The 21,553-nt window shown below is 33.4% G+C and overlaps 2 protein-coding genes across 23 annotated transcripts; both read right to left on the bottom strand.

Moving 5' to 3' along the window:
* Positions 1-585: 585 nt before the first annotated feature.
* LOC112790645 (uncharacterized) lies at positions 586-5,790 on the bottom strand. 19 transcript variants are annotated; one of them, XR_011879942.1, is made up of 14 exons: positions 5,371-5,782; positions 4,954-5,291; positions 4,771-4,812; positions 4,533-4,591; positions 4,262-4,356; positions 3,522-3,665; positions 2,855-3,127; positions 2,450-2,586; positions 2,012-2,153; positions 1,805-1,878; positions 1,343-1,431; positions 1,181-1,260; positions 986-1,062; positions 586-880 (listed from the first exon to the last, which is right to left on the bottom strand). XR_011879942.1 is itself a non-coding variant. In XM_072233039.1 (13 exons), the coding sequence occupies exons 9-12, from the start codon at positions 2,118-2,120 to the stop codon at positions 1,191-1,193; spliced, it is 342 nt and encodes a 113-aa protein (XP_072089140.1). In that variant the 5' UTR covers positions 2,121-2,153; positions 2,450-2,586; positions 2,855-3,127; positions 3,522-3,665; positions 4,262-4,356; positions 4,533-4,591; positions 4,771-4,812; positions 4,954-5,291; positions 5,432-5,783; the 3' UTR covers positions 586-1,062; positions 1,181-1,190. The 19 variants fall into 19 exon arrangements, 16 of the variants coding, with proteins under 16 accessions (XP_072089140.1, XP_072089142.1, XP_072089137.1 ...); XR_011879944.1 differs by lacking the exon at positions 2,012-2,153; XR_011879943.1 differs by lacking the exon at positions 4,262-4,356.
* A 7,673-nt stretch (positions 5,791-13,463) lies between these two features.
* On the bottom strand, positions 13,464-16,637 carry LOC112790644 (uncharacterized). Of its 4 annotated transcripts, XM_072229900.1 has the most exons (6): positions 16,067-16,626; positions 15,172-15,214; positions 14,846-14,926; positions 14,354-14,544; positions 14,021-14,173; positions 13,464-13,861 (listed from the first exon to the last, which is right to left on the bottom strand). In XM_072229900.1, exons 1-3 carry the CDS (start codon positions 16,264-16,266, stop codon positions 14,903-14,905), a joined length of 267 nt encoding a protein of 88 aa, XP_072086001.1. In that variant the 5' UTR covers positions 16,267-16,626; the 3' UTR covers positions 13,464-13,861; positions 14,021-14,173; positions 14,354-14,544; positions 14,846-14,902. The 4 variants fall into 4 exon arrangements, with proteins under 4 accessions (XP_072086001.1, XP_072085998.1, XP_072086002.1 ...); XM_072229897.1 differs by lacking the exon at positions 14,846-14,926 and having other exon boundaries at positions 16,067-16,637; XM_072229901.1 differs by lacking the exon at positions 14,021-14,173.
* Between the last annotated feature and the right edge of the window lie 4,916 nt (positions 16,638-21,553).

The following is a 21,553-nucleotide window of genomic DNA, read 5'->3' as shown; positions in this document are numbered from 1 at the left end:
ATTTATAAACAGATTTAAAAACCCCGTCAAAAATTATTTACTGATGGATTTTTTTCCGTCGAAAAATTATAGACAAATTTTTACCAGTTACTGATAGATTTTCCGTCTGTAATTACAGACAGATTTTCAGACAAATTTTTTGTCTGTAATTACAGATGGATTTTCCATCTGTAATTACAGATAAATTTTTCGTCTGTAATTACAAACGAATTTTCAAACGAATTTTCTGTCTGTAATTACAGACGAATTTTCCGTTTATAATTATAGACGAATTTTCAGACGAATTTTTTGTCTATAATTACAGACAGATTTTCTAATAGATTTTTCGTCTGTAATTTGAATTTTGAAAAATCATCTTACACTCTGATTACATACAGAAAATCCGTTTGTAAATCCCTCAATAAGGTAAAATAGAATTTTTTTACTTTTCAAATTACAAAATAAACTTATTTTCATACAAAATAAATATAAATTTAATACAAATTTTCATCTAATTTGTATTTGAATATTTATGATATTTCAAAAAATAAACATTTATCGTATTATCAAACTAAAAGAAAATTATTATAAACAAGCAAGTCAATATAATGTAAAACATAAACAAAGTATATTATTAACTATAATTCTCAATATATTGTTCAATCATACTAAATTTTACACAATTTTACATATATTACAGAAAGATTAACTGAATCCTTTCTCAAAAAATGGACATAAATCAGAAGAGTTGATCACCAAAGAAAAAGTAATTTCCTTATGGTGCTTTGTTCTTACTAGTTTCTCCACCACATTCCCTCTTGAACGAATCTCAAGGTCCATAACATCCTTATTCCCATTAGATTCCACAACAGCAGCTTCTTCTGAATCACATCCACTTCCACTACAGCATAGTTGCACTTCAAAATCTCAGTACCCTCTAACTTCATGACACACAACCAACCTCAGCTTTCTTATTAGATTTAACTATTCTCTGTTGGACACTTACTAGTTACTTTTTTTATTTTGCAGTGTAGATCTCCGGTTTCTTGTCTTTAGGAATTGTAGAATTGTCGATGAAGGACACTACAAGCGGGAAGTTAAAGTGTACAATTCATTATGATATTGAATTTTATCAGTATACAGCCCATTCTGTCTTGCGATAACTCGATAAGCTATCTTTATAAGGGATATAAACATTTACCATTCATGACTCATGACGGCTTGACTTTCCATCCTGCTTTTGAGATGCGACAAAGCTCCTGTGTTTGACCCTTCATATCACTGCAACTTCCCCCAATAATGTTAAGAACTAATGGTGCAAAAGCTTGATTAACAAGATAAAGATATAGAAATGTAAAGGTACCTTTGAACAAGATAAAGAAAAAGATAGAACACAGGAAGAAGCACCAAGATCAATGCTCCAGCAGCCAGGCGGAAGAAACTACTTTGCTCCTTCAGAGAAAAATACCAAGTTTAATAAACAGCAGGCATGTCCTATATGATATGTGTTCACTCATCACTGTGATGATAAATTGGCTATATAAAATCTTCAGAAATTGTTGCATGATGAACTAAAAACGGGAAAAGGGGAATGCCTAAACCTTCCCAGCGAAAAGGAAGATAATGTGATTGCAAGTTTAATCTTAGATGCTCATTTGAGCTAACCTTTTGCATGGAATTTTTTTAATGACATGACCCATAGCCCAATGTAGATCATCTACCCGATGAATTGTATAGATATCCCTTTATTGCTAAAAGTCAGCAATGACAAGTTTTTAACAAATGATAAGCTTATTATACATTAACATTTTGAATTGGGCCATACCTTGCCTCCTCTAGAGAAAGGCTTCTGTTTCCCTGAGCAGGTGTGAGCATCACAAAACTGGTGTATAAACAGTTCTGCCATCAAACCAAAAGAGCACTATAAGAAACACATCTCAAATTTATTTTTGGGGAAATGGGTTACAATAAACACCATAATGGTATAACAAGAGTAAACTAGGGGAACTAAAATTAAAAAACACAAGTATACCATGAAGACGGCTTGCTGATGACCCTGGATAAAATGGACAAAATCTGGATATGAAGTAGGTAGAACTAGGCCAAAATGACAAATAAATATAAACCTCCAAAGAAGGCATCAACTATTTCATGGTCATCATCTTTAGCAGCCACTTAATTGGTACAAACATGATGAGGCAGGGAAAGATCCAGTCAAGACTTTTATACTTCAACACAAGTAGTTGGTAAAAACAAAACTAAAGCAATGACAGATAGATACATAACTATTTATAGATCAGAAATAATCATTAATGTTTCTCCTCTTTTCAATTTAAACTTTTGGAACAACTAATTTATAATGTAGTATCTTTGAGTGTACGAAGAAACATATATAAATATTCAATCGCTTAAATCCATGATGAATCAACTTAAAATAATTTCAAGAAACTATCACAGTATTATAAATTACCTTCCCCTGGAATCATTGGATTTGCAGTTTCTTGTGATTGTGGTTGTAAATGATTATCATTCGGTGAAGCAGAGCATATAGAGATACCTTTACCGGGAATCTGATCGACATGAGCTTTAATTCAAGAAACACCTCCACTGACAAGGACAAGGACAAGATATATAAAAAAATAAAAATAAAAATAAAAACAGCCCAGAAAAAGGGAGTATTAAAACAGCTTTTTTGGTGCTTTCTCAAACGAGGAAAAAAAAAAGAAAAAAGAAAAAATAGCTTCTAATAAGCCAATGTTGACATTGTTTCATCTTGTGAAATGGATGAATAATCCCATGGGGGAAGAAACAGAAAAATAAATTTGCCTAAAAGAACAAATAGCACCAACCATCATATCATTTGTCTTTGTCTCACCTTCTGAAGCTGATGCACTAGCACGCTCAGTCATTGTTGCATCTTGTGAGATGGCTTGCTGCTCACCACCCTTCTCTTGTTTAGAAGCTTCTTCTGCAGCTTTTTTTGCAGCTGCTTCCTGCCTGGCTCTCTCGTTCCATTGAAACTCTTAAAGCAAGAGCAAGCTCGGGGTCCAAGTTTGGATCCACACCGAACTCAAACCTATATACACCACCAGCTGCAGCAGCTGCAAATCCACTTCCACCTTCACCATCGCCAGTAAAAATAGGTATGCTGCCACAAAATAAGGTTACAAAATTTACTTCTCAATAGGGAAAGTGAATTTGTTATTGGACTACAGGAAAGAATTAAAAAAGAGTCAGAGCAACAATGAATCCTCTAACACATACAAAAAAATAGGATGACAGAATAAGTATGACAGATATTTCACGAGAGCCATCTAAAGCATGCCATTTCTGCTACTTGGGTTTGGCAAAGAAAAAATATGAGGGACGAGCCAAACTCCAATCAGAATTGGAAGAAAACAAAACAGAATTGGATAGAAGCCGAGCAGATAATAAACAAATTCCTTAACTCACATGTATATCAAAGAAGTCCTGGATCAAATGGGAATCCTTATTAAAAAGTAAGAAACAGAAATCAAATAAGATGAGTTGAATTCACAAACCTTATAAGCACATCAGAAAGAGCATTTGTACCAGCTAGAACATGAACAATGTGGCTGGTATCATTATTGTTCACAACTGCAAGGAGTGCTTCCAGCTTCCAATTCTTCCACGGAAGGCCGTTAGAAACAAGCACTTAACATGCACTAATGACATTGTGTTTAGATTCTCTTTTTAAGATAGTAAATACATTAATTCGTTTATTTCATTTACATAAACAAAATTCTTGACAAAGTTATGCTTAACCCCCAAAAAAAAAGAAAAAGGAAAGAAAGGAGCATGATAAGGCCCTCAAAGACATTGCGTCGAACACATGATAGACGTGAATATATTATAACATTATCTCCAACATAAACATGAAAGTTAACACCATCAAAATAAGTAGAAGCCATGCAGGTGCACACATTACAACTAACAAGTATTTATTTAAAGGAATGATATATCGATCACAAACAGTAAACGGGAAAAGATGGAGATTTTGAAGCACAACGAAGCAGAACACCACAAATGTACAAATTTCATCATCTACCGTTCATACACCACAATGAAAATCTAACCAGAGAAGATTCTAATCACTACACTTCCTGAAGACAAAAATCATTCAAAATTAAATTGAAACAGGGAGTGAATAAATAAATAAATACATAAGCCATCTTGAAAGAAAAGCTAGGGTTCGAAGAGACAGACAAGTTTACAAAATATATATATATATATATATATATATATATATATATATATGTACCATTGAATCAATGGATTTCTGGTTCATGCGATACTCCTCAAGCTTTTGAAGCTCTTGAGAAAAGTTCTACAAATACGGGAAGAAGGCACCTGAGGCTAAGATTGGAACACAGAGTCATAATTTCTTAACAGCTTATAGATAAGGTACTCAATCAATCAGTTCATAATTTCTTATAAATATAAATCAAGCTAGAGCATTAACAGCTTCTCATATCAGATTATATTATTCTAGTATGATTTTCAAATGAAAAAATATGCAATCCATGAATTACCTTTTTCAATGATTTGGAGTGCTTACAGCTAAAGAACCACACTCAGCAATGCTTTTGTTCTGCATAAACAAAAAAAAAAAGAACAAAACTTAGCTGCACAAATGAACCAATTAACCTTCTTAGATTTAACTACTATAATGATAGCAAAAGAACCACGAAGAGAAGCGCAAAATATGTTACACAAATAACTTAGCTGCACAAATGAACCAATTAAACTTCTTCGGAAACTTTACGGTACCTGCGGTTCTCTCCTTCCACCATATTATATTACCAGCAAAATCTGAAGCGCAAATCACAAAGTCAAGTTGCGAAAATAGAAAAGCCATGGAGAGCAAAACCTTCTAACATAGATTAATAAATTACAGACTGCTCTCAAGGTGCAAGTACAGAACCCATATAATGTAATAAATCGTGAGATTACCTTTGTTCGACCAGGCATAATTGGCTTTTTGGCCAACAATTCAGCAAGAATGCAGCCAGCACTCCAGAGGTCCACTCCGACACCATATTCGGTGGCCCTGAGAAGAAGTTCGGGAGGACGATACCATAAGGTCACCACTCTACTGGTCATAGGATGCTTGTGATGAGGATCAAAGAACGATGCTAATCCAAAATCAGCAATTTTAAGAACTCCATCATTGTCAATAAGAAGGTTTGATCCCTTTATATCACCAGCTTTTAGGGCATTTATTTTGATTGAAGCAGATCTGCATGAAATATAACCTCCAAGCGAAAGGAACGAAAGGAACGAAAGCAGATCTACATAAATATCATCAATCACCATTATCAAATCGTAGAACAAGAACAACGAAAGGAACGAAACGCTAAATGAACTAACCTCCAAGCGAAGAGAAACGGAGGGCTTTAGTTTCGATTAATTAGCGGATTAAAATCCTAACCTCCAAGGGACGATGACGAAGGGAGCAGATGCGACGAGAGCGGCGGCGGAGGGGGCTCGTGCGACGCGAGCGGCCGCGGCAGCGGCAAAAAGATGCTCGTGCGACGGAGAGAAAAAGCAGCTCTTTAACGGAGAGAGGGAGAAGCTCGTTAGATTTGTGTGGAGTGTGAATGGAGCTGCCGGCTCTGAGCTCAAGAGAAACGTCAAAAGGAGGACGGTAGCACCGCCGGCGAGGAGAGCGGAGGAGCACAGCTTTATATTGCAAAATAAGAAGGAGAGAGGAAGAAACTCGTGCGATGGAGCTCTCACTTGTGTGGGGTGTGGCCGTGTGGATGGAGCTCGAGAAGATAGGGTTGAGTTAGGGTTATCTGAATGTTTTTTAAGGAAAATTTTAAATTACACACGGATTTTTTATCAGTAATAATTTAATAAAAAGCGGTGTTTTGTCTATTTTATTATAGACGAATTTTTCGTCTGTAATCATTTTTTATTATTTTTTATGAAAAAAATTAATTTTTTTGATGAAATTATCGACAGATTTTTTTTGTCCGTAATTTATGCTAATTTATTTTTTTTTGTTTTCCGACAAAAAATTCTTCTAAAATTTCTTCTGTATTTTAGTAGAATAAAATCCATCGAAAATATCCATTTGTAATAACTAGTTTTCTAGTAGTGACATCATGTGACATTAGTATATTTCTATTATTCTGTAATATCTTAAGAATTCAAAATAAGTAATTAAATTTAGTAAAATGAAATTCCCGTTTGTGCCATGTTTCTTCTTTTTGTTTTTTTTTTTTTCATAAATCTTCTTTACCTTATTTTTCTTTGTTCCTTTTGTTTAATATAATTGCTTGTTGTGATCACATTGATCACAAAAGAATAATGTAATTGATGAATTAATATTGCTATCGATTTATTGGAGCCAAGAACGAAACAAGAAATCAAACTTTTGACATTGGAAGGCAAAGAAGAGAAAATTATAAACTAAAATCTGTTATTAAATCTTATAAAGAAACATTTATTTATTAATAACTCTGTAGAGTAAAGTTATAGATTCATATATTTTCAATTTTTATTTATTTATTTGGGTAAAATGAAAATTTTACGTATTATTTCTAAATCTTAGCGAATATTTACCTTCTTTTGAAACGGATAATTTTGGCTATAAAATATTACATGTTGAACATAAAAAAAAAAAGTAAAAACCGCAATATATAATGCAACAAGAATTAAAACAATATCATAATTTATAATTTATTAGACTTGATGAAATATACAAGCTAAGGCACACTTAATTTTAATAGTGCAAGGGATCTGTGGTAGTAACCAGTAGTTAAAAACTAAAGCAAGCACAAATTAAAGGCAAACTTGCATTGCAACGACCTAAACCATAACATTTTATTTCTTATAGATAATCATGTTTAAGATTACCCACCTTTTACTAATAAGTAATTTAACTATGTTCCTTAAGAATTTAGAATAAGTGCCACATGAGAACATTAAAATATACTATTATATTCTCTTGTAATACTTATTTAATTCTTAAAATTAAAAGATCTTTCAAATGCTCATTAGCAAGTTCTACTATACCTTATATTTATGCATCATCCACGCTATATTTTATTTAATTACATGTACTGAAAACACTAAGGTACACACGCATATTTATGACATTTGACTCTAATAAAGTGAAAAAATTTTGTAAAATAAAAAAAATTAATTTTTCATTTTACAAAATTTTCCATCTTAAAATAAAATAAAATAAAAAATTATATATAATTATTTTTATTTAAAATTAATAATTAAAAATTAACATATAATTATTTTTATATAAAAATTAATATTTAAAAATTATTAAATAATAATTTAATAATATTATCTAATAATTTTTAACTATTAAATTTACATAAAAACATACAACTACATGTAAATTTTTACCAACAACTTTATATAAAGATAATTTATATAAATTTTCAAGAGTCAAATTCAGAAATATCAAACTATACATAAGCTAATTAAGTAGGTGGAGTAGGCACAATCCCAGGGATGTCAAGTGGAGGAAATGTAGGGAAAGGCATTGCCGGAACTGGAAGAGAAGGAAATGGAATTCCAGGAATGCCACCAAATGATGGGATTTGAGGCATTGGAAATGGTGGAAATGAAAATGATGGAAATGGAAATATTGGTGGAAAATCTATTTGTTTCTGATCACCTAGCCCCATCATTGGTGGCTTGGTCTCCTTGTTACCAACATGATTATTATTCACTACTTCATGATCTCCTTCATTTGCTCCCTTCTCATCTTTTGCTGCATTATTATCATTTAGCTGCCTGGCACTAGTTGAACTAACAAGGTTGGTAACTATGGCAACCAAACAAAACAAAAGCATAAGAACCTTACGGAAAGCCATGTATGAGAGAGAGAGAGAGAGAGAGAGAGAGAGAGAGAGATTATGTGTGCGTGTGTGTAAAGGAATATGAAAAGAGAAGCTCTTGTATATGTTTTTATGGTTAGAGAGTATTATTTTGGAGCCATATATATAGCGGGGAAGAGAAGAGTGTAGAAACGAATGTAATAGTTTAAATATAATAAATAAAAAATTGTCATAAATTCTTAAGTACATAGATTTGGTCTAAAATCAATTTGAGTTGATTGGAGTGATTAATTTATCTATCTATTTAAATAAATATTAAATTTTATTTTATATATGTAGTAACTAATCAACAATAAATTACTAAATAAAATTTAAATTTATAACAGATTAAACTTTAACTTTAACTTGTCAAAAAAAAATCTGAAATAATAATTCTTATCTCAAAAAGAAATCTGAAATAAAATTCATTGTCTATATTAGAGGATACCTAATATATATTTATATAAATTAAAAAATTGGATTCAATCATACACTTTTTCTTATATAGAGCAATAAGGACGAATGACCTTAAAAAAAGAATTTTTTTTTACTTTAAATTTTAATATAAATTTTAAATTTTAAATTTAAATTATTAATATAAAATATAATAAATAAAAAATAAAAAATTATTTGAATAAAAAACAGAAAAATATAAGTAGATAATGAAAATACTAAATAATGTGAATAATAGATATATCGAATATTTATTTCATTAAGTGTACGGATGATTATTCTAATATTAAGATTTAAGTAAATAATTTAAAGGTGTAGTATATTTTTATTTAATTAATAATTATTTATATTATTCAAAAAAATTATTAATTATCTAACATAATCCTTAAAAAAAATATAGTATTTTTTACATAACAAAAAACATTTAATAACGAGCCAACAAATAATAAGACACCCCATTCAAGATATACATGCACAATAATAATTAATCCTAATAATATCTACTCCACAATATCCTTCTGATTTAAGCTTCGAATTTTTTCCAGATATATTAGTATACTACACATTTTGTTGGTGATAACCTTAAGGACTAAGCGTGTCATCGTCTTGAATATCGTTTGCCGAGTTGGAACCCAACTATGGTACCAGGTAGCACCTTCAGAAACATTATTATCATCAATCTTATTGTTTCGGTAATAATAATAATAATGTATATCTTGTGAATTGGCTATGGATGGCCAGGTTCCATCAATGTTATTAGACTTCAAAGCAGGTGTTTGGAGTAACGAACAATAATGCCACATTATAATTTATATTATATATTTTTACTACTTTTTCAACGAGATAATTCTCAAATGATTGATCCTATCATTAGTACCATTAATAATCATTGTCTGTAAACTCTATTCGATATTTGTATGTTATAAAATTATTTATTCAAAAAATTAGACTGTTAAATTAGAACAAGTACCTATATGTAAGTGTAAAATTCGATCGTTTTGAATATTGAGTGTGGTCATCTATGGAGCATGAGTTACCAAAACGACTTATATTTAAAAGACAAAATAAAAAAAAAATATTAAAAAAAGTGCTGGAATTAGATACGCAAGCATTAGTTATATCTATATATTCGTGTGCGCTAACTTTGATTTTGATGTTTTAAACTTAATAATCCAAGGCATATTATATACAATAGAATAGTTGCAAAAGAAAGGATATGGAAGTTAATAATCTTGAAAGCGTAAAAATGCATGGTTGCACACGTTGTTGGTTATGACTTTGCCGATCATTTAAGAGAGTATTAATTGAGGCCACAGAGAGTTAGAGATATGATTGTACGTGTCCCAGTTTCTGAACAAGGAGGAAAACGAAGATGGTTGAAAAGAGTGCCACCGATTCCTCATATTATCAAGTGTGGCATACAACTTCATAAGATCTTTTGCTAATGATATATTGTACCTAATCTAAGAGTAGAAGAAACTAGAACTTTTTAAACCATATATAGCACTAGAAAATATTTACAACAAATTTAATTTGCAAGATAGCATTTAATTAACGAGCTTAAAAATGGGCATCAAGCCCCGTTTAATATAAAAAATTAGTTTTTTTTAAAAAAAAATTAGCTGACATAGTCTTTAGGCTTCAGGTTGCATTTGTTTCATATCCATATTTATAGGAGATATGAACAGTTACACATACATATTATTAAATTTTGAGATATTAATTTTTAAAAGATATAACTATACATAAATATACATAAAATATGTATTTAAAATATTATTTTTATTTTTATTTTTAATTTATTTTTTTTTTATCCACAAAACCTTTTTTTTATTCTTTTTTTTTCTTTCTCTATCTCCCTCTTTTATTATTGTTCCTTCTCTTCACCACTCACTCCACTATAACCGTCTTAGTTTTTTCCTTTTCTCTTCTTTGACTCTTCTTTCCTTTCTTCACTTTTCTCTCATTTTCTTGGTATCACCTTCTACTTCCATCTTTCTCTTTTTGGGTCGTCTTCTACGTCGACATTATCATTATCATTATTATTATTATTGCAATTTTTCTTCATCTCTTCCATTTTTTAGCTTTACATTCTCATATTTGTGAGTTTGTACCAATTTACCTGTCATTTGCTGTCTTTTTTTACACTTTTGTTTTTGTTTTTTTTTTTAAGACAGAAAAAATTATTTAATTTTTTTAATTTAAATTATTTAACTGATGTTTTAATTAAAGTTCGTGATTTTAATTATTTGAGTCATTGAGGACAAAAAATCAGTAATCAAAATAGTGGTGGTGGTAGAAATCAATAGTAATAATAGTAGTAATAGAGATGAAATAATTTTACTTTGGGATAAATTTAACTTTTGAATTAGGTAAATATATTTTGTGTATTATTACAAAATATGGTATAAAATGTGTATTTTTATGTCTATATGTCTTTGTGTTTTTGTTCATCATTTTATGTCTGTTGTTACTAAATGCAGTCTACGTACACAATGTTAAATAAAATACTAATCTAAAAAATTTATTATAGAAAATTATACAAAATTTTATTTTTAATGTAATTATTGCATTGTGTATCTATTAAGACAAAATATTTAGACTAAATTTAAAATAAAAATTGAGACTGAAAGATAAAAATTAAATTAAATCTTTATATTATATATAAAGTGTACATAACTAAATTATATTTTAATATTCTATTTGATTTAAAATAAATATAATGACTGAAATAACTAAAATTACTTAAATACTTTTATTAATTAAAAAAATAAACACAAAATAAGCCATAACCCTTCTTCTTTGTCGTCATCTTCAGAATCATTATCATTAAAAAATTTTAAACTGCTTCCAATAAACTAACCTCACGTAACAATATGTGCAAACTCTATTTTTCATTTTTTCGCACCTAGAAATTCAATTCATGGCAATGAATCAAATATCTAAATGTTCAAAAACTTTCAAGCCATTGTAATCCATGAGAAGACAAGAACCATCAAAAAGGGCATTAGTCACCCACGCAACAACTCAATCTGAAACAAAACTGATATGTAAGAGATTCCAATACCAACATTAAGGAGCACGGGGCAAGAAATAACTAGTTCCAGACTACTTCCAGCAACATAACAACCAACCAGTATATATACAGCAACAATATGACACTACAACACAAACAAGGAATAGAAAATGACTATCATAAATTACAATTTCATCAATTTTGGTAATATCCAACTAACATTCATAATGATCGCATATGATCATCCATAGAATCCAACTCAGCAAATTGCCACAAAACATAAAAGAGTTGAAGTTTAAAACTAGCACAACAATGAGCAATCTACACAGCACTCCACTATATCCAGGGAGAAATCACAATGAAAAAAGAATATGATATTGATGAAGCACACAAAGCAAGAGGCATCAAATCAACCAGTAATAAACTTTTAGCACATGAACAATCCACTATTAGAAAAATAATGAAAACTCAAGAAGCTCGGAAGGAAAAAATGAACGTAGAAGGGGACACTACAACATTTTTGGACCTAAGATAACTTTACTTGAAGCGACATTCACTACAAAAAAAAAAAATTTAAAATGGCATTTATATTACGACGGTTTTAAAAAACCGCCATAATGTTTGGATATTATGATATTTTATGGTGATGCCAAAATTAAGTTGCATAAAATGGCTTTTTGGTTATTTTGGTAGTTTTATACTGCCATTATCAAAACCCATCATTTGAAAAAGAAGGTCCAAATAAAACCCTTTCCCCAACAACAGAAAACCCTAACTCGAAAACCCATTCCTGAAACTAATGCGAGCTACCACCAAACCCGAAACCGAAGACCTGTGCTCTGCTCAGGCGACGATCTGCTCCAGCGGCTGCTCTGGTGGCGATTTGCTCCAGTGACTAATCCGGAGACGATCTTCTCAACGGCGTTATCCTCCGACGAGATTGTGTGCTCTCGATCTCCTCTAGCAGGTTCTCCTCTGGCGGCGCGTTCGCCTCTTGCTACAATCTCTATGTGAGTGCAAGGTTGACCTTATTTCTCTCTCTCAATTTTCTACTGTTGTCAAAAATACCTAAAAGTTTAAAATGGAAAATCAAGTTGCAAAAACTTCATAAAACTACGAGATCTGTTGCGCAAGAGTTTCCTCAGACGATCTTCTTCGGCGGCGATCTCATCCATCAACTCTTCTCTTTCATTGATCGATGAGATCTGTTGCACAAGTATTTTCTACAGCGTTGAGTTGTGTTCTGCGATTTCTCCATCTCCATCGAGCTTCATTGAGCATCTAGGTTAGTGTACAAATTTGGATTATCTTCTTCTGTTTACTCATGATTAGTAAATATGCTATGTTCTATGCTAACAATGACTACGTCTTTTTCTTTAATTATAGCATTTTTATTTTCTTCCTTGTCAGAAGAAATTGGAGGTGAGGCATTCACTAAATTTTCTTCTAATTTTGTTTGTATGTATGTTAGATGATTATGGATTATGATGATATCTTGTTTGAGCTCCTTCCTCTATTCTATTCTTCTTCCCTCTGTTCTATCACTACAAGAAAATAAGCTTTTTGTGACGCTTTTAAAGCATGCCAAAAAGTGCTAAAAAGTTTGCCGATAGCTTTTCACCACGCTTTTGAGCTATCGATACGCTTTTGAAAGGGTCACATCCGCCAGCGTGCCAGTTGCTCTATCGCCACACTTTTGTAGATCTATCGGCACACTTTCTTTTTCACCACGCTTAAAAGCGTGGCCATAGGTGTTAACCTATAACTACGCTTGAAAAGCGTGCCAAAAAATGGACATATCGCCACGCTTTTAAAGCGTGCACATTAGTTTGGCTTTGGCTACCCTTCAAAAATGTACCGATAGGTGAAGATATGGCTACACTTTTGAAGCGTGTCGATAGGAGAAGATATGGCTACGCTTTTAAAGCGTGCCAATGAAAAAAAATTATGACTACATAATAATAAATTAAATGTGGTGGTTGAAGAGGAAGATATGGCTACGCTTAACCAACCGAACCCAGAATTTATAATAGGCTAATTGGATCGGTCAACGAAAAATTTATTTTAAAGAAAAGGGAAGAATAAGCGAATAATACAATTCTGCTTTGTCGCTATAGACAGATCATAAAAGTAATCAAACACATCTATTGGGGAGAAGTGGAGAACAATGAAATAAGTATAAACCAAGTGCCTTTGAAGAATATTCCAAGAGGCCAACATAAAGATTTTGCAAACCAAAGGCATTTGAACAGTACTAACATCTAAATGATAAAACCCACAATAAAGTGCATCCAAACATTTTCAACACTACACTAGAAACAATTAAGCTCTTGTGCATAGCAATCAGTAGACTTTACTCCTCATCATCAACTTCTCGTCTTCACTGGCCGCAGCTTCTTCCTTATCATATTTTTCATCAGGCCTCTTCATGCTCTCCTTCTCCTTCTCCCTTTTCTCCTCCTACTTCAGCAGCATTATAACTTTGCATAGCCTTCTCATATTCTGCTTTAAGCTTAGCAACTTTATCGGAATAAGGCTTCTTCTCCTGAACCACACATCAAGACACTTGAATCAACATCACATTGACAAACACATTATAAGAGAAAGATAAGCTTTATAGACTTACACATTATATATTGTGCTTTTATCATTTACTATTTCAATTTTCATTTCCATCTACAGAAAATAGAATTTTAAAAATTACCATTAGTTACATTCAAAACACCAGCAGCACTTGTGTTAAGTACTGGTTATAGAAGAGGTCCAATCACCATTGCTAGGTTAATTGTTTTTTTTTTGCAAATTTTCAAGCAGCATCTTCAGCCAATGTCTTTGAAAGCACATACCAGTACCATGACTGAAAAAAAAAAGGAAAATGGGAAACAAAATTGGTGGTACCAAAGTCTCAAATTTACAAGCAATTGAACTTATTCATATGAATCAAAATTAAATCAGCAACATATAAAGCTAATTCCACTCCTACTAATTTGGCCTAATTAGGCGAATATGATAACAATTGTAGGGACATGGCACATACCTTCGACTCCTTACAAAGTTCGTGATCGAAAAACCAGGTGTCATCAACTACTGCTTTAGGAGTCAGAAGCCTTCCATTAAATGTAACAATATCAATTGAAGAAGTTAAAATAACGTGCTTCACCGAACTGCGATTTCACATGATTGAAGAACATTGAGGGTTTCTTTCACTGCCGGATCCAAAAACTCATCCTGAAGAAACAAAAAGAATCAAGGAACAAAAATGGAGAGAATTCATTCCTTTTCTCTTTGAAAGCCTTCTTATATTAGCCAAAGAACACCAAGAACTAGAAGCATAATGAAAGGAGAAAGAAGGAATAGAAACAGAAAACAGAAAACACAAAAAGTGCAGAAGGAGAAAAATAGATGACTTACAATAGAAGTAAATAGAATGGGAATATTATCATTCATAAATGTTAGAGGAAATTACATCTACCTCCTTTATATCCGTCAACATAACACTTCTAATTTTAACATGATAGATGACACTTACCTCGTGTAAAATATCCAACTTATCTTTCTTCTTAAAAGTATTCTTTCTTTCTATCTTTCATTGTTCCCATTGAGTCATTGTCTGGCCAAGTAACAGATTAAAAAAGAGAAAGGACAATGACAAAAGAAGGAAAAGCACATAGAGTGTATTAAGTAAAATACAACTGAGGCTCAACTATATACTTGCATCAAACTATATTAATTAATAACAAATGCTAGAACATGAAGCTAGGATAAATTGTTTGGCATAAAAGTGACAAAATAACTGAAATCTAAATAGAGTGTACATTGGATTTTTTCCAGAAGGGCAACTAAAAACTCCAGTACCTTACTCCTAGAATCCAAATGACCATTCATCTTCACCATAAATCTGTGTCAGCAAAACACACAATTATAATAAGTCATCATGTGACAAAATAAAACACAGGTTTCCATTACAATTTTCCAAGAAAATATGTATGTGCATCATTGAATTTTCTGACATTTTACAAAAATGTAACCATTTTTGTTACACTGTAACTTATGCATCAGTTATGAAAATCGATGTTCATAATCCATATCTCAATTTATTCTCTAGCTATGCTTTTACAGTCGTGCACTCTACAGAGCTAAAGTCAACCCATAAACACTTCACTCCCAAAATAATGTAATGTGAAACGTCTAGAATTAACACCTAGTCTTTCTCCAACAACCAAATTATTCCATAAAATTAAGAGCTATATAGTTATATATACTACAAACAAGCCAATCACAACTGTTTCTCAATCAGATAAGAACTATTCAGATTAAATTTAATCACAAAATAGTAGTGTGAGTCACATATTGAGAAATTACAATTCGGTATTAATAGTGTCTAATGAACAATTCAATTACTACGCATGAATTAAGAACAAACAGAGAAAGATACACCAAAAAAGAGAAAAATCAGATCCAATCAATAGTAAGAAAAAGCCACCGACAAAAAGAAGAAACAATTAAGACCTGAATGGCACTGTGGAAGATGCAGGAAATCAAAACATAGTATCAAAAATTGAACTTTTTCAGCTTCAATGAATTATTGATCAGCACTTTCATTTACAAATTGTGATAAAAATAGAATTAAAAAAATCAAAAACCCTAAGACTTGAAAATTTTTAAAACAAAATTTAAAAATCAGAATCATAACAACAAATTATGACAAATAAAAAGAAGTTAAAATCAGAATTAAGAAAAAATAAAAAACCTTAACGGATTGGAAGATGCAGCGTCAGAGGCAAAGAGGCTTTGATGGTGGCGGAGAGGCTGGATGTTGCAAGACTGCTGACGAACTGCGATGGAGCACGACGACGTTGAGAACGACAAAACACCAAGGCGCTGAGGATGACAAAACACCAGGGCACTGAGAACGGCTGGAGGCTGGCGATGGAAACTGCGATGGAGCATGACAACGCTGAGAACAACAAAACACCAAGGCGCTGAGAACGTATGGAGGCTGACGAACTGCAACGAAGCACACACGGCTGCTGGATGGCGTGAGGCTTCGACGAATGACGGTAGAGAGGACTGTGACGGAGAGAGGAGAATGGAGCCTGTGATTACGTGAGTAAGAGAGGAGTTTGTGTGTGTGTGCGGCGTGAGTGCTTTGAGTGAGAGAGAGAGAGAGAGGGCTGGGTGTGAGGGTTAGTTGAAGGGCTGGGATGAAAATGAAGACGTGCTGGGTGGTGCGATGGTCATCGCGATCGGCAGTGATGAACAGTGTTGCTAGGTGCGAGGCTTCTGGCTAGGGTTAAAGTGAATTTGGATAAAAGTGAAGCGTATGAGAGCTGTTATCTAAAGTCAACTTAGAAAAAAGTTGTGTGTGGAAAAAAAGGAGTGAGAAATTAAATCTTGGGTGTAATTCTATTGGTACATTTTTGTAGGGTGTCTAAATAAATTTTGTGTTTCAATTTTTAAGAAACAAGCCGAAAAGTTTTGTTTCTATTAATTTAAATCATATGTCAAAGATCACCAAGCAATACTAATCGCATAGTTATTAATAATAATAAATATCATACAAAAGAATTCAAAAGAAACTCAGATATAATTTCTATCCCTCTATATAAAATAAAATCTTAACTAACAATGGCGAAGGAATTCTAGGAAAGTGACTCAACATATAAACTTAACTAAAATAAGACTAATAATCGTCTGCAGCTTCAAACTAAGTCTTCGAACCTGTGTCACTGAAAGGGTGGAAGATTTTAGAGTGAGAACAAACCACGCGTTCTCAGTAGGGAATGGGATTGCCATAAAAGTAATGAATATAATACAAATAATTAACTTACCCAGTAAAACTATTTTGTTAAACCCTTGGAAATACTTTTTTTACTTTATATAATTAATTACCTTCTTTAAATTTCCAAATTTTAGACAAATCTCCATCACAACCTCAGTTCTCAGTCACCTCAATACACAAACTAATGGTACAAGAAATAGATCAATACACAAATGAATTACAACAAGACAAACAACACAATCACAGAGAAACAAGATAAGCAAACACAGCCAAATGCAAATGTGCAAACAAGAATGATGCATGTCTAGTCCTATCGCAGGTAACGAGCTCATTTGTCGGTTTCGACCCGCATCCGACACAATCCGACTCGCAAGTCAGATAAGGCATTCCAGAGGCATAACCTCTGCAAGTTTCTACTTTTTGCAGGCACTGATTCTTGATAAAATCCATTTGTAGGATTTATCTTGCATTGATTTTGGGGATTTTATCACCTTTTACCCACATTTATTCAATGAAATAGCATGGTTTTATAACTTCTCCCTTAATTGTGCTTAAGAGTGAAAACATACTTTTTAGGTCTTAAAATAGCTAAATTTAATTCACCTTGATTCCATTAGATGCCTTGATATGTTTGTTAAGTGATTTCAGATTTAGGAGGTAAGGATTGGATCAAGGGAATGAAGGAAAATCATGTAGAAATGGAGAACTCATGAAGAAATGAAGGAATCACAAAAGCTGTCAAGCCAACCCCTTCACGCTTAATAGACCATAACTTGAGCTACAGAGGTCCAAATGATGCGGTTCTAGTTGCTTTGGAAAGCTAACATACGGAGCTTCGAAATGATATAAGATTTGCCATAGTTTCATCGCACATAGGGGCGCACACGTGCACTGTACGTGTACACGCCGATGGTTGCACATGATCCACTTAATACAACTCGTGGTCAGCGATTTTAGAAGCCTTATGGGCCCAATCCAACTCATTTATGATGCTATTTAAGCCAAAGATTGAAGGAGAATTAACACACTAGTCATTATTAGTTTAGTTTAGATTAGTTTTGGAGGAAAAAGTTAGTTTTAGAGAGAGAAGCTCTCACTTCTCTCTAGGATTAGGATTAGGTTTTAGATCTAGATTAGAAACTCTTAGATCTAGTTTAATTTCATGCTTTGATTTACCTTTCTCTTTGTAATTCTTCATCTTCTACCTTTCCTCTCTTTAGTTTAGCATTTAGTTATTGTAATTCTCTACTTTTATGTGGATGCACTTTTGTTCTTCTATTTCTCTTTGATGCACTTTTGTTTCCTCTATTTTCTCTTAATGCAATTTATGTTCTCATGTTTCTTTATTGTTCATTTGATTGGTTGTTGTTTAATTCCTTGTAATTGAGTAGTGTAGATTTACTTTCCTTGCAATTTTACTATGCTTTCCTTTTATGCCTTCCAAGTGTTTGATGAAATGCTTGGAAGGATGTTAGAGTAGAATTTTATGCTCTTGGCTTGGAGAGGTAACTTAGGAACTTTTGAGTTACTAATGTCCAAGTAATTGATGATTGGGAGCCATTGACTCTAGTTCTCACTAATTGAATTAGTGGAGAGTTAGGACCTATGGACTTGGATTGATATAGCTCATTTGAATTTCCTTTACTAGTTAGAGGATGATTTAATGGGATTGATCCTTGCCAATTCTCATATTGTGGTTAGTGATTAGGATAGAGATCCTTGACCACCAAACCTTGCCAAGACCTTTTTAGCTATTAGTTTACTTTCTTGCCATTTATCTTTCATGTCTCTTATCAAAAACCCCAAACATAACTCATAACCAATAACAAGGACACTTTATTGCAATTCCTAGGGAGAACGACCTGAGGTTTAAATACTTCGGTTATTAATTTTAGGGGTTTATACTTGTGACAAACAAATGTTTGTATGAAAGGATTATTGTTGGTTTAGAGACTATACTTTACAACGAGATTTCATTAGTGAATTCTAAACTGTCAAAAATCCAATCATCAAAATGGTGCCGTTGCCGGGGAGTTGCAATGGTGTTATGTTATTGGTTATTGTACATATGTGAATAGTGTGAATATCTTGCTTTTTTCTTTATTTGCTAGTTGTAGAATTTTGTTTCTCTTGTTTTCTATTTGCTTTTGATTTTTGTTTTCTCTTTTCATCATGAATTCTCACTCTGGATATGAGTGTGATTACAACTATGTTGTAGGAAGTGGAGATTACAATGAAGAGATGTATCAAGGATGTGATACTCAAAGGTGAGAGGAGCCATATGCATATGATCAATCCTCATGGCAACAACCTCTACCGATGCACTATGAAGAAGAGCCATTCTATGATGCATACCAATCCAATGGCTATGGTAAATTTTCTTGTGACTTTCAAGAACCAACACCATATGCCTATGAGCCATGTCCTCAATATAGGCCTCAACCATACTCACAAGGCTCTTTTCACCAAATACCTCCATATGACCCTAATCCATATCCACCATACCAACCACCTTTCGAACCATATGAGCCATACATAAAACCACCCGAATTCCAATGTAATTACTCCCAAGAACTACTACCTCCACACCCTTACCAAGAAGAACCACCTTCCTATCATGAATCCTTTCTCCAAAATAATGAACTTTCCTATCCACCCCAATCTCTAATGGATAAAATCCTTGGTGTTCTTCTTCAAGGGCAAGATGAAATAAAAAGGGATGTGCAACAATTTATGGCTACCTTGACCGAGGTAGTAAGCTGATTAGCCTCCCCGCTTGAATATTCAATGAGCGCCCATAGCTACATGTGAAGAATCCAAGGAAGAGTATAGCATGAAGGAGAGATTGGAAACTCTGGTGGAGAAGGAGGAATACTACGTGGTGTTAGAACAATTGGAGAAGCCTATGATTATAGAAGAAAAGGAAGAAGTGGTTGAAGACTTAGGAGATGCGGAGCCTCCATGGGAACCTAGAGTTGAATTTGATGTTGAGGAGGAATGTGCACAACCTCCAAAACAAATTTTGAATGAAGACTTGGAGAGAATGAAGCAAGAATTGAGTTCCCTTGGTGATGAAGATCATGCATCCACTCTTCTTGGTGAAGAATCCTTTGAATTTGAAGAACCTTCTCCCAATGAATTTGAAAGTGATGTGGAGGTAGATTTCTCTCATCCTCCAATTTATGACTTGAGTGATGAAGAAGAGTTAGATAAAGTTGGTGAACAAAGGATTGAAAGTGAAGAAGTTTGTCAAGAGGTGGAGGTAATCGAGGAAGAATACAAGGGAGTAGAGCTTACAAGGACATTGAAAATATCTCTCCCCAAGCCATCACCATCTATTCTTTCATTTAAGTGGGTAAATTCCTTATACTTAAGCTTTATTATTCCCCTTGAATATGGTTTGATTGAAACGGATAGTCAACTTAGACATATTTGTGGCTTTAAGAGTAAAAAGGAGATAGTTAGTGGTTGGAAATGCCATTCTAGGTTCACCATGGTTACATGTTCAAAGCTCAATTGCAAGGTTTGGTGTAGAACTAGATTGCTTGGGTATAGGATGATGTTTGGTCACTTCCTTGAGAATTCATCTTGCTTACCACCTGGATGGATTAATGATGATCAACCTTAAGACGGGTGTGAAAATAAAGTGTGGGATCCTAGATTACAAGATGCGGATCAACTTTGGGAGCCCTTGGTTTGTGAGGAACTCCACCCAAGCTTGGAGTTATTAACTTTTAAAGAATGGTACTTATTGGAGACTCAAGCATTGGTAGATGTTCAAAGATAGCTTCAAGTACAAGCCACCTTGAGAGGAGCTCCTCATAACTCCAACTTAAGGACAGTAAACAAAAGTGCTAGGTGGGAGACAACCCACCATGGTAAACTCTTTTCATTTTTCTCTTTTGTAAATATTGGTAGGAATTAGCTTGATTTCATTTTTTGTTTAGTTTAATTAGTAGTATAGTATGTTAAATAAGGTTTTAGGGTGTTTTGGTAGCTGTTTAGAGGTTTGGAATGCTTGGTTTGGTGCAAGAACTTGGAAAAATTTTGAAAAACAGAGCACCACCCACGCGTACGCGTACATCGCGCGTACACGCGCTTCCGACATTTTCGACCATCCACGCGCACGTGTACATGGCGCGTACGCGTGGATGCAAAAATTCCACCCCAGCCAAAAAACCCGAGAGTTAGGCTTGCACTGTGCGAACATTGGGTCTAAGGCACAAACCAACCCACAGGTGCGCGCACCTGGTGCGTATGCGTCTTTGATTCTAATTGTGCAATGCACGCGCACGCACACTGTGTGCGCGCGCGATGATCGCGCCACTTGCACCCCTAGTACTTTCTCCTGAGAGTTGGGCCAACCTTGGGCTGACGATGTGCCCTACGCCTGACGCAACTTACGCTTATGCGCACCTGGCGCGTACGCATCCCTCAGACAGTATGCACATCGAC

Source organism: Arachis hypogaea, chromosome 3 (genome assembly GCF_003086295.3).
Source record: "Arachis hypogaea cultivar Tifrunner chromosome 3, arahy.Tifrunner.gnm2.J5K5, whole genome shotgun sequence".
NCBI lineage: Eukaryota > Viridiplantae > Streptophyta > Magnoliopsida > Fabales > Fabaceae > Arachis > Arachis hypogaea.
The sequence above is the reverse complement of the archived record's forward strand: the minus strand, read 5'-3'. Positions and strand labels throughout refer to the sequence as shown.

Excerpts from the sequence above, each read along its gene's own strand:
- LOC112790645 (XM_072233040.1), bottom strand. The coding sequence starts at position 2,120 with ATGCCTTCTTTGGAGGTTTATATTTATTTGTCATTTTGGCCTAGTTCT. Across the intron at positions 1,879-2,011 it reads ATCAGCAAGCCGTCTTCATG|AACTGTTTATACACCAGTTT; the intron begins GTATACTTGTGT and ends GTTTGATGGCAG. Across the intron at positions 1,261-1,342 it reads TTTCTTTATCTTGTTCAAAG|TGATATGAAGGGTCAAACAC; the intron begins GTACCTTTACAT and ends GGGAAGTTGCAG.
- LOC112790644 (XM_072229897.1), bottom strand. The coding sequence starts at position 16,266 with ATGCTCCATCGCAGTTTCCATCGCCAGCCTCCAGCCGTTCTCAGTGCC. Across the intron at positions 15,215-16,066 it reads GCATCTTCCAATCCGTTAAG|ATTTATGGTGAAGATGAATG; the intron begins GTTTTTTATTTT and ends TTGCTGACACAG. Across the intron at positions 14,545-15,171 it reads ATTTGGATTCTAGGAGTAAG|GATGAGTTTTTGGATCCGGC; the intron begins GTACTGGAGTTT and ends TTGTTTCTTCAG.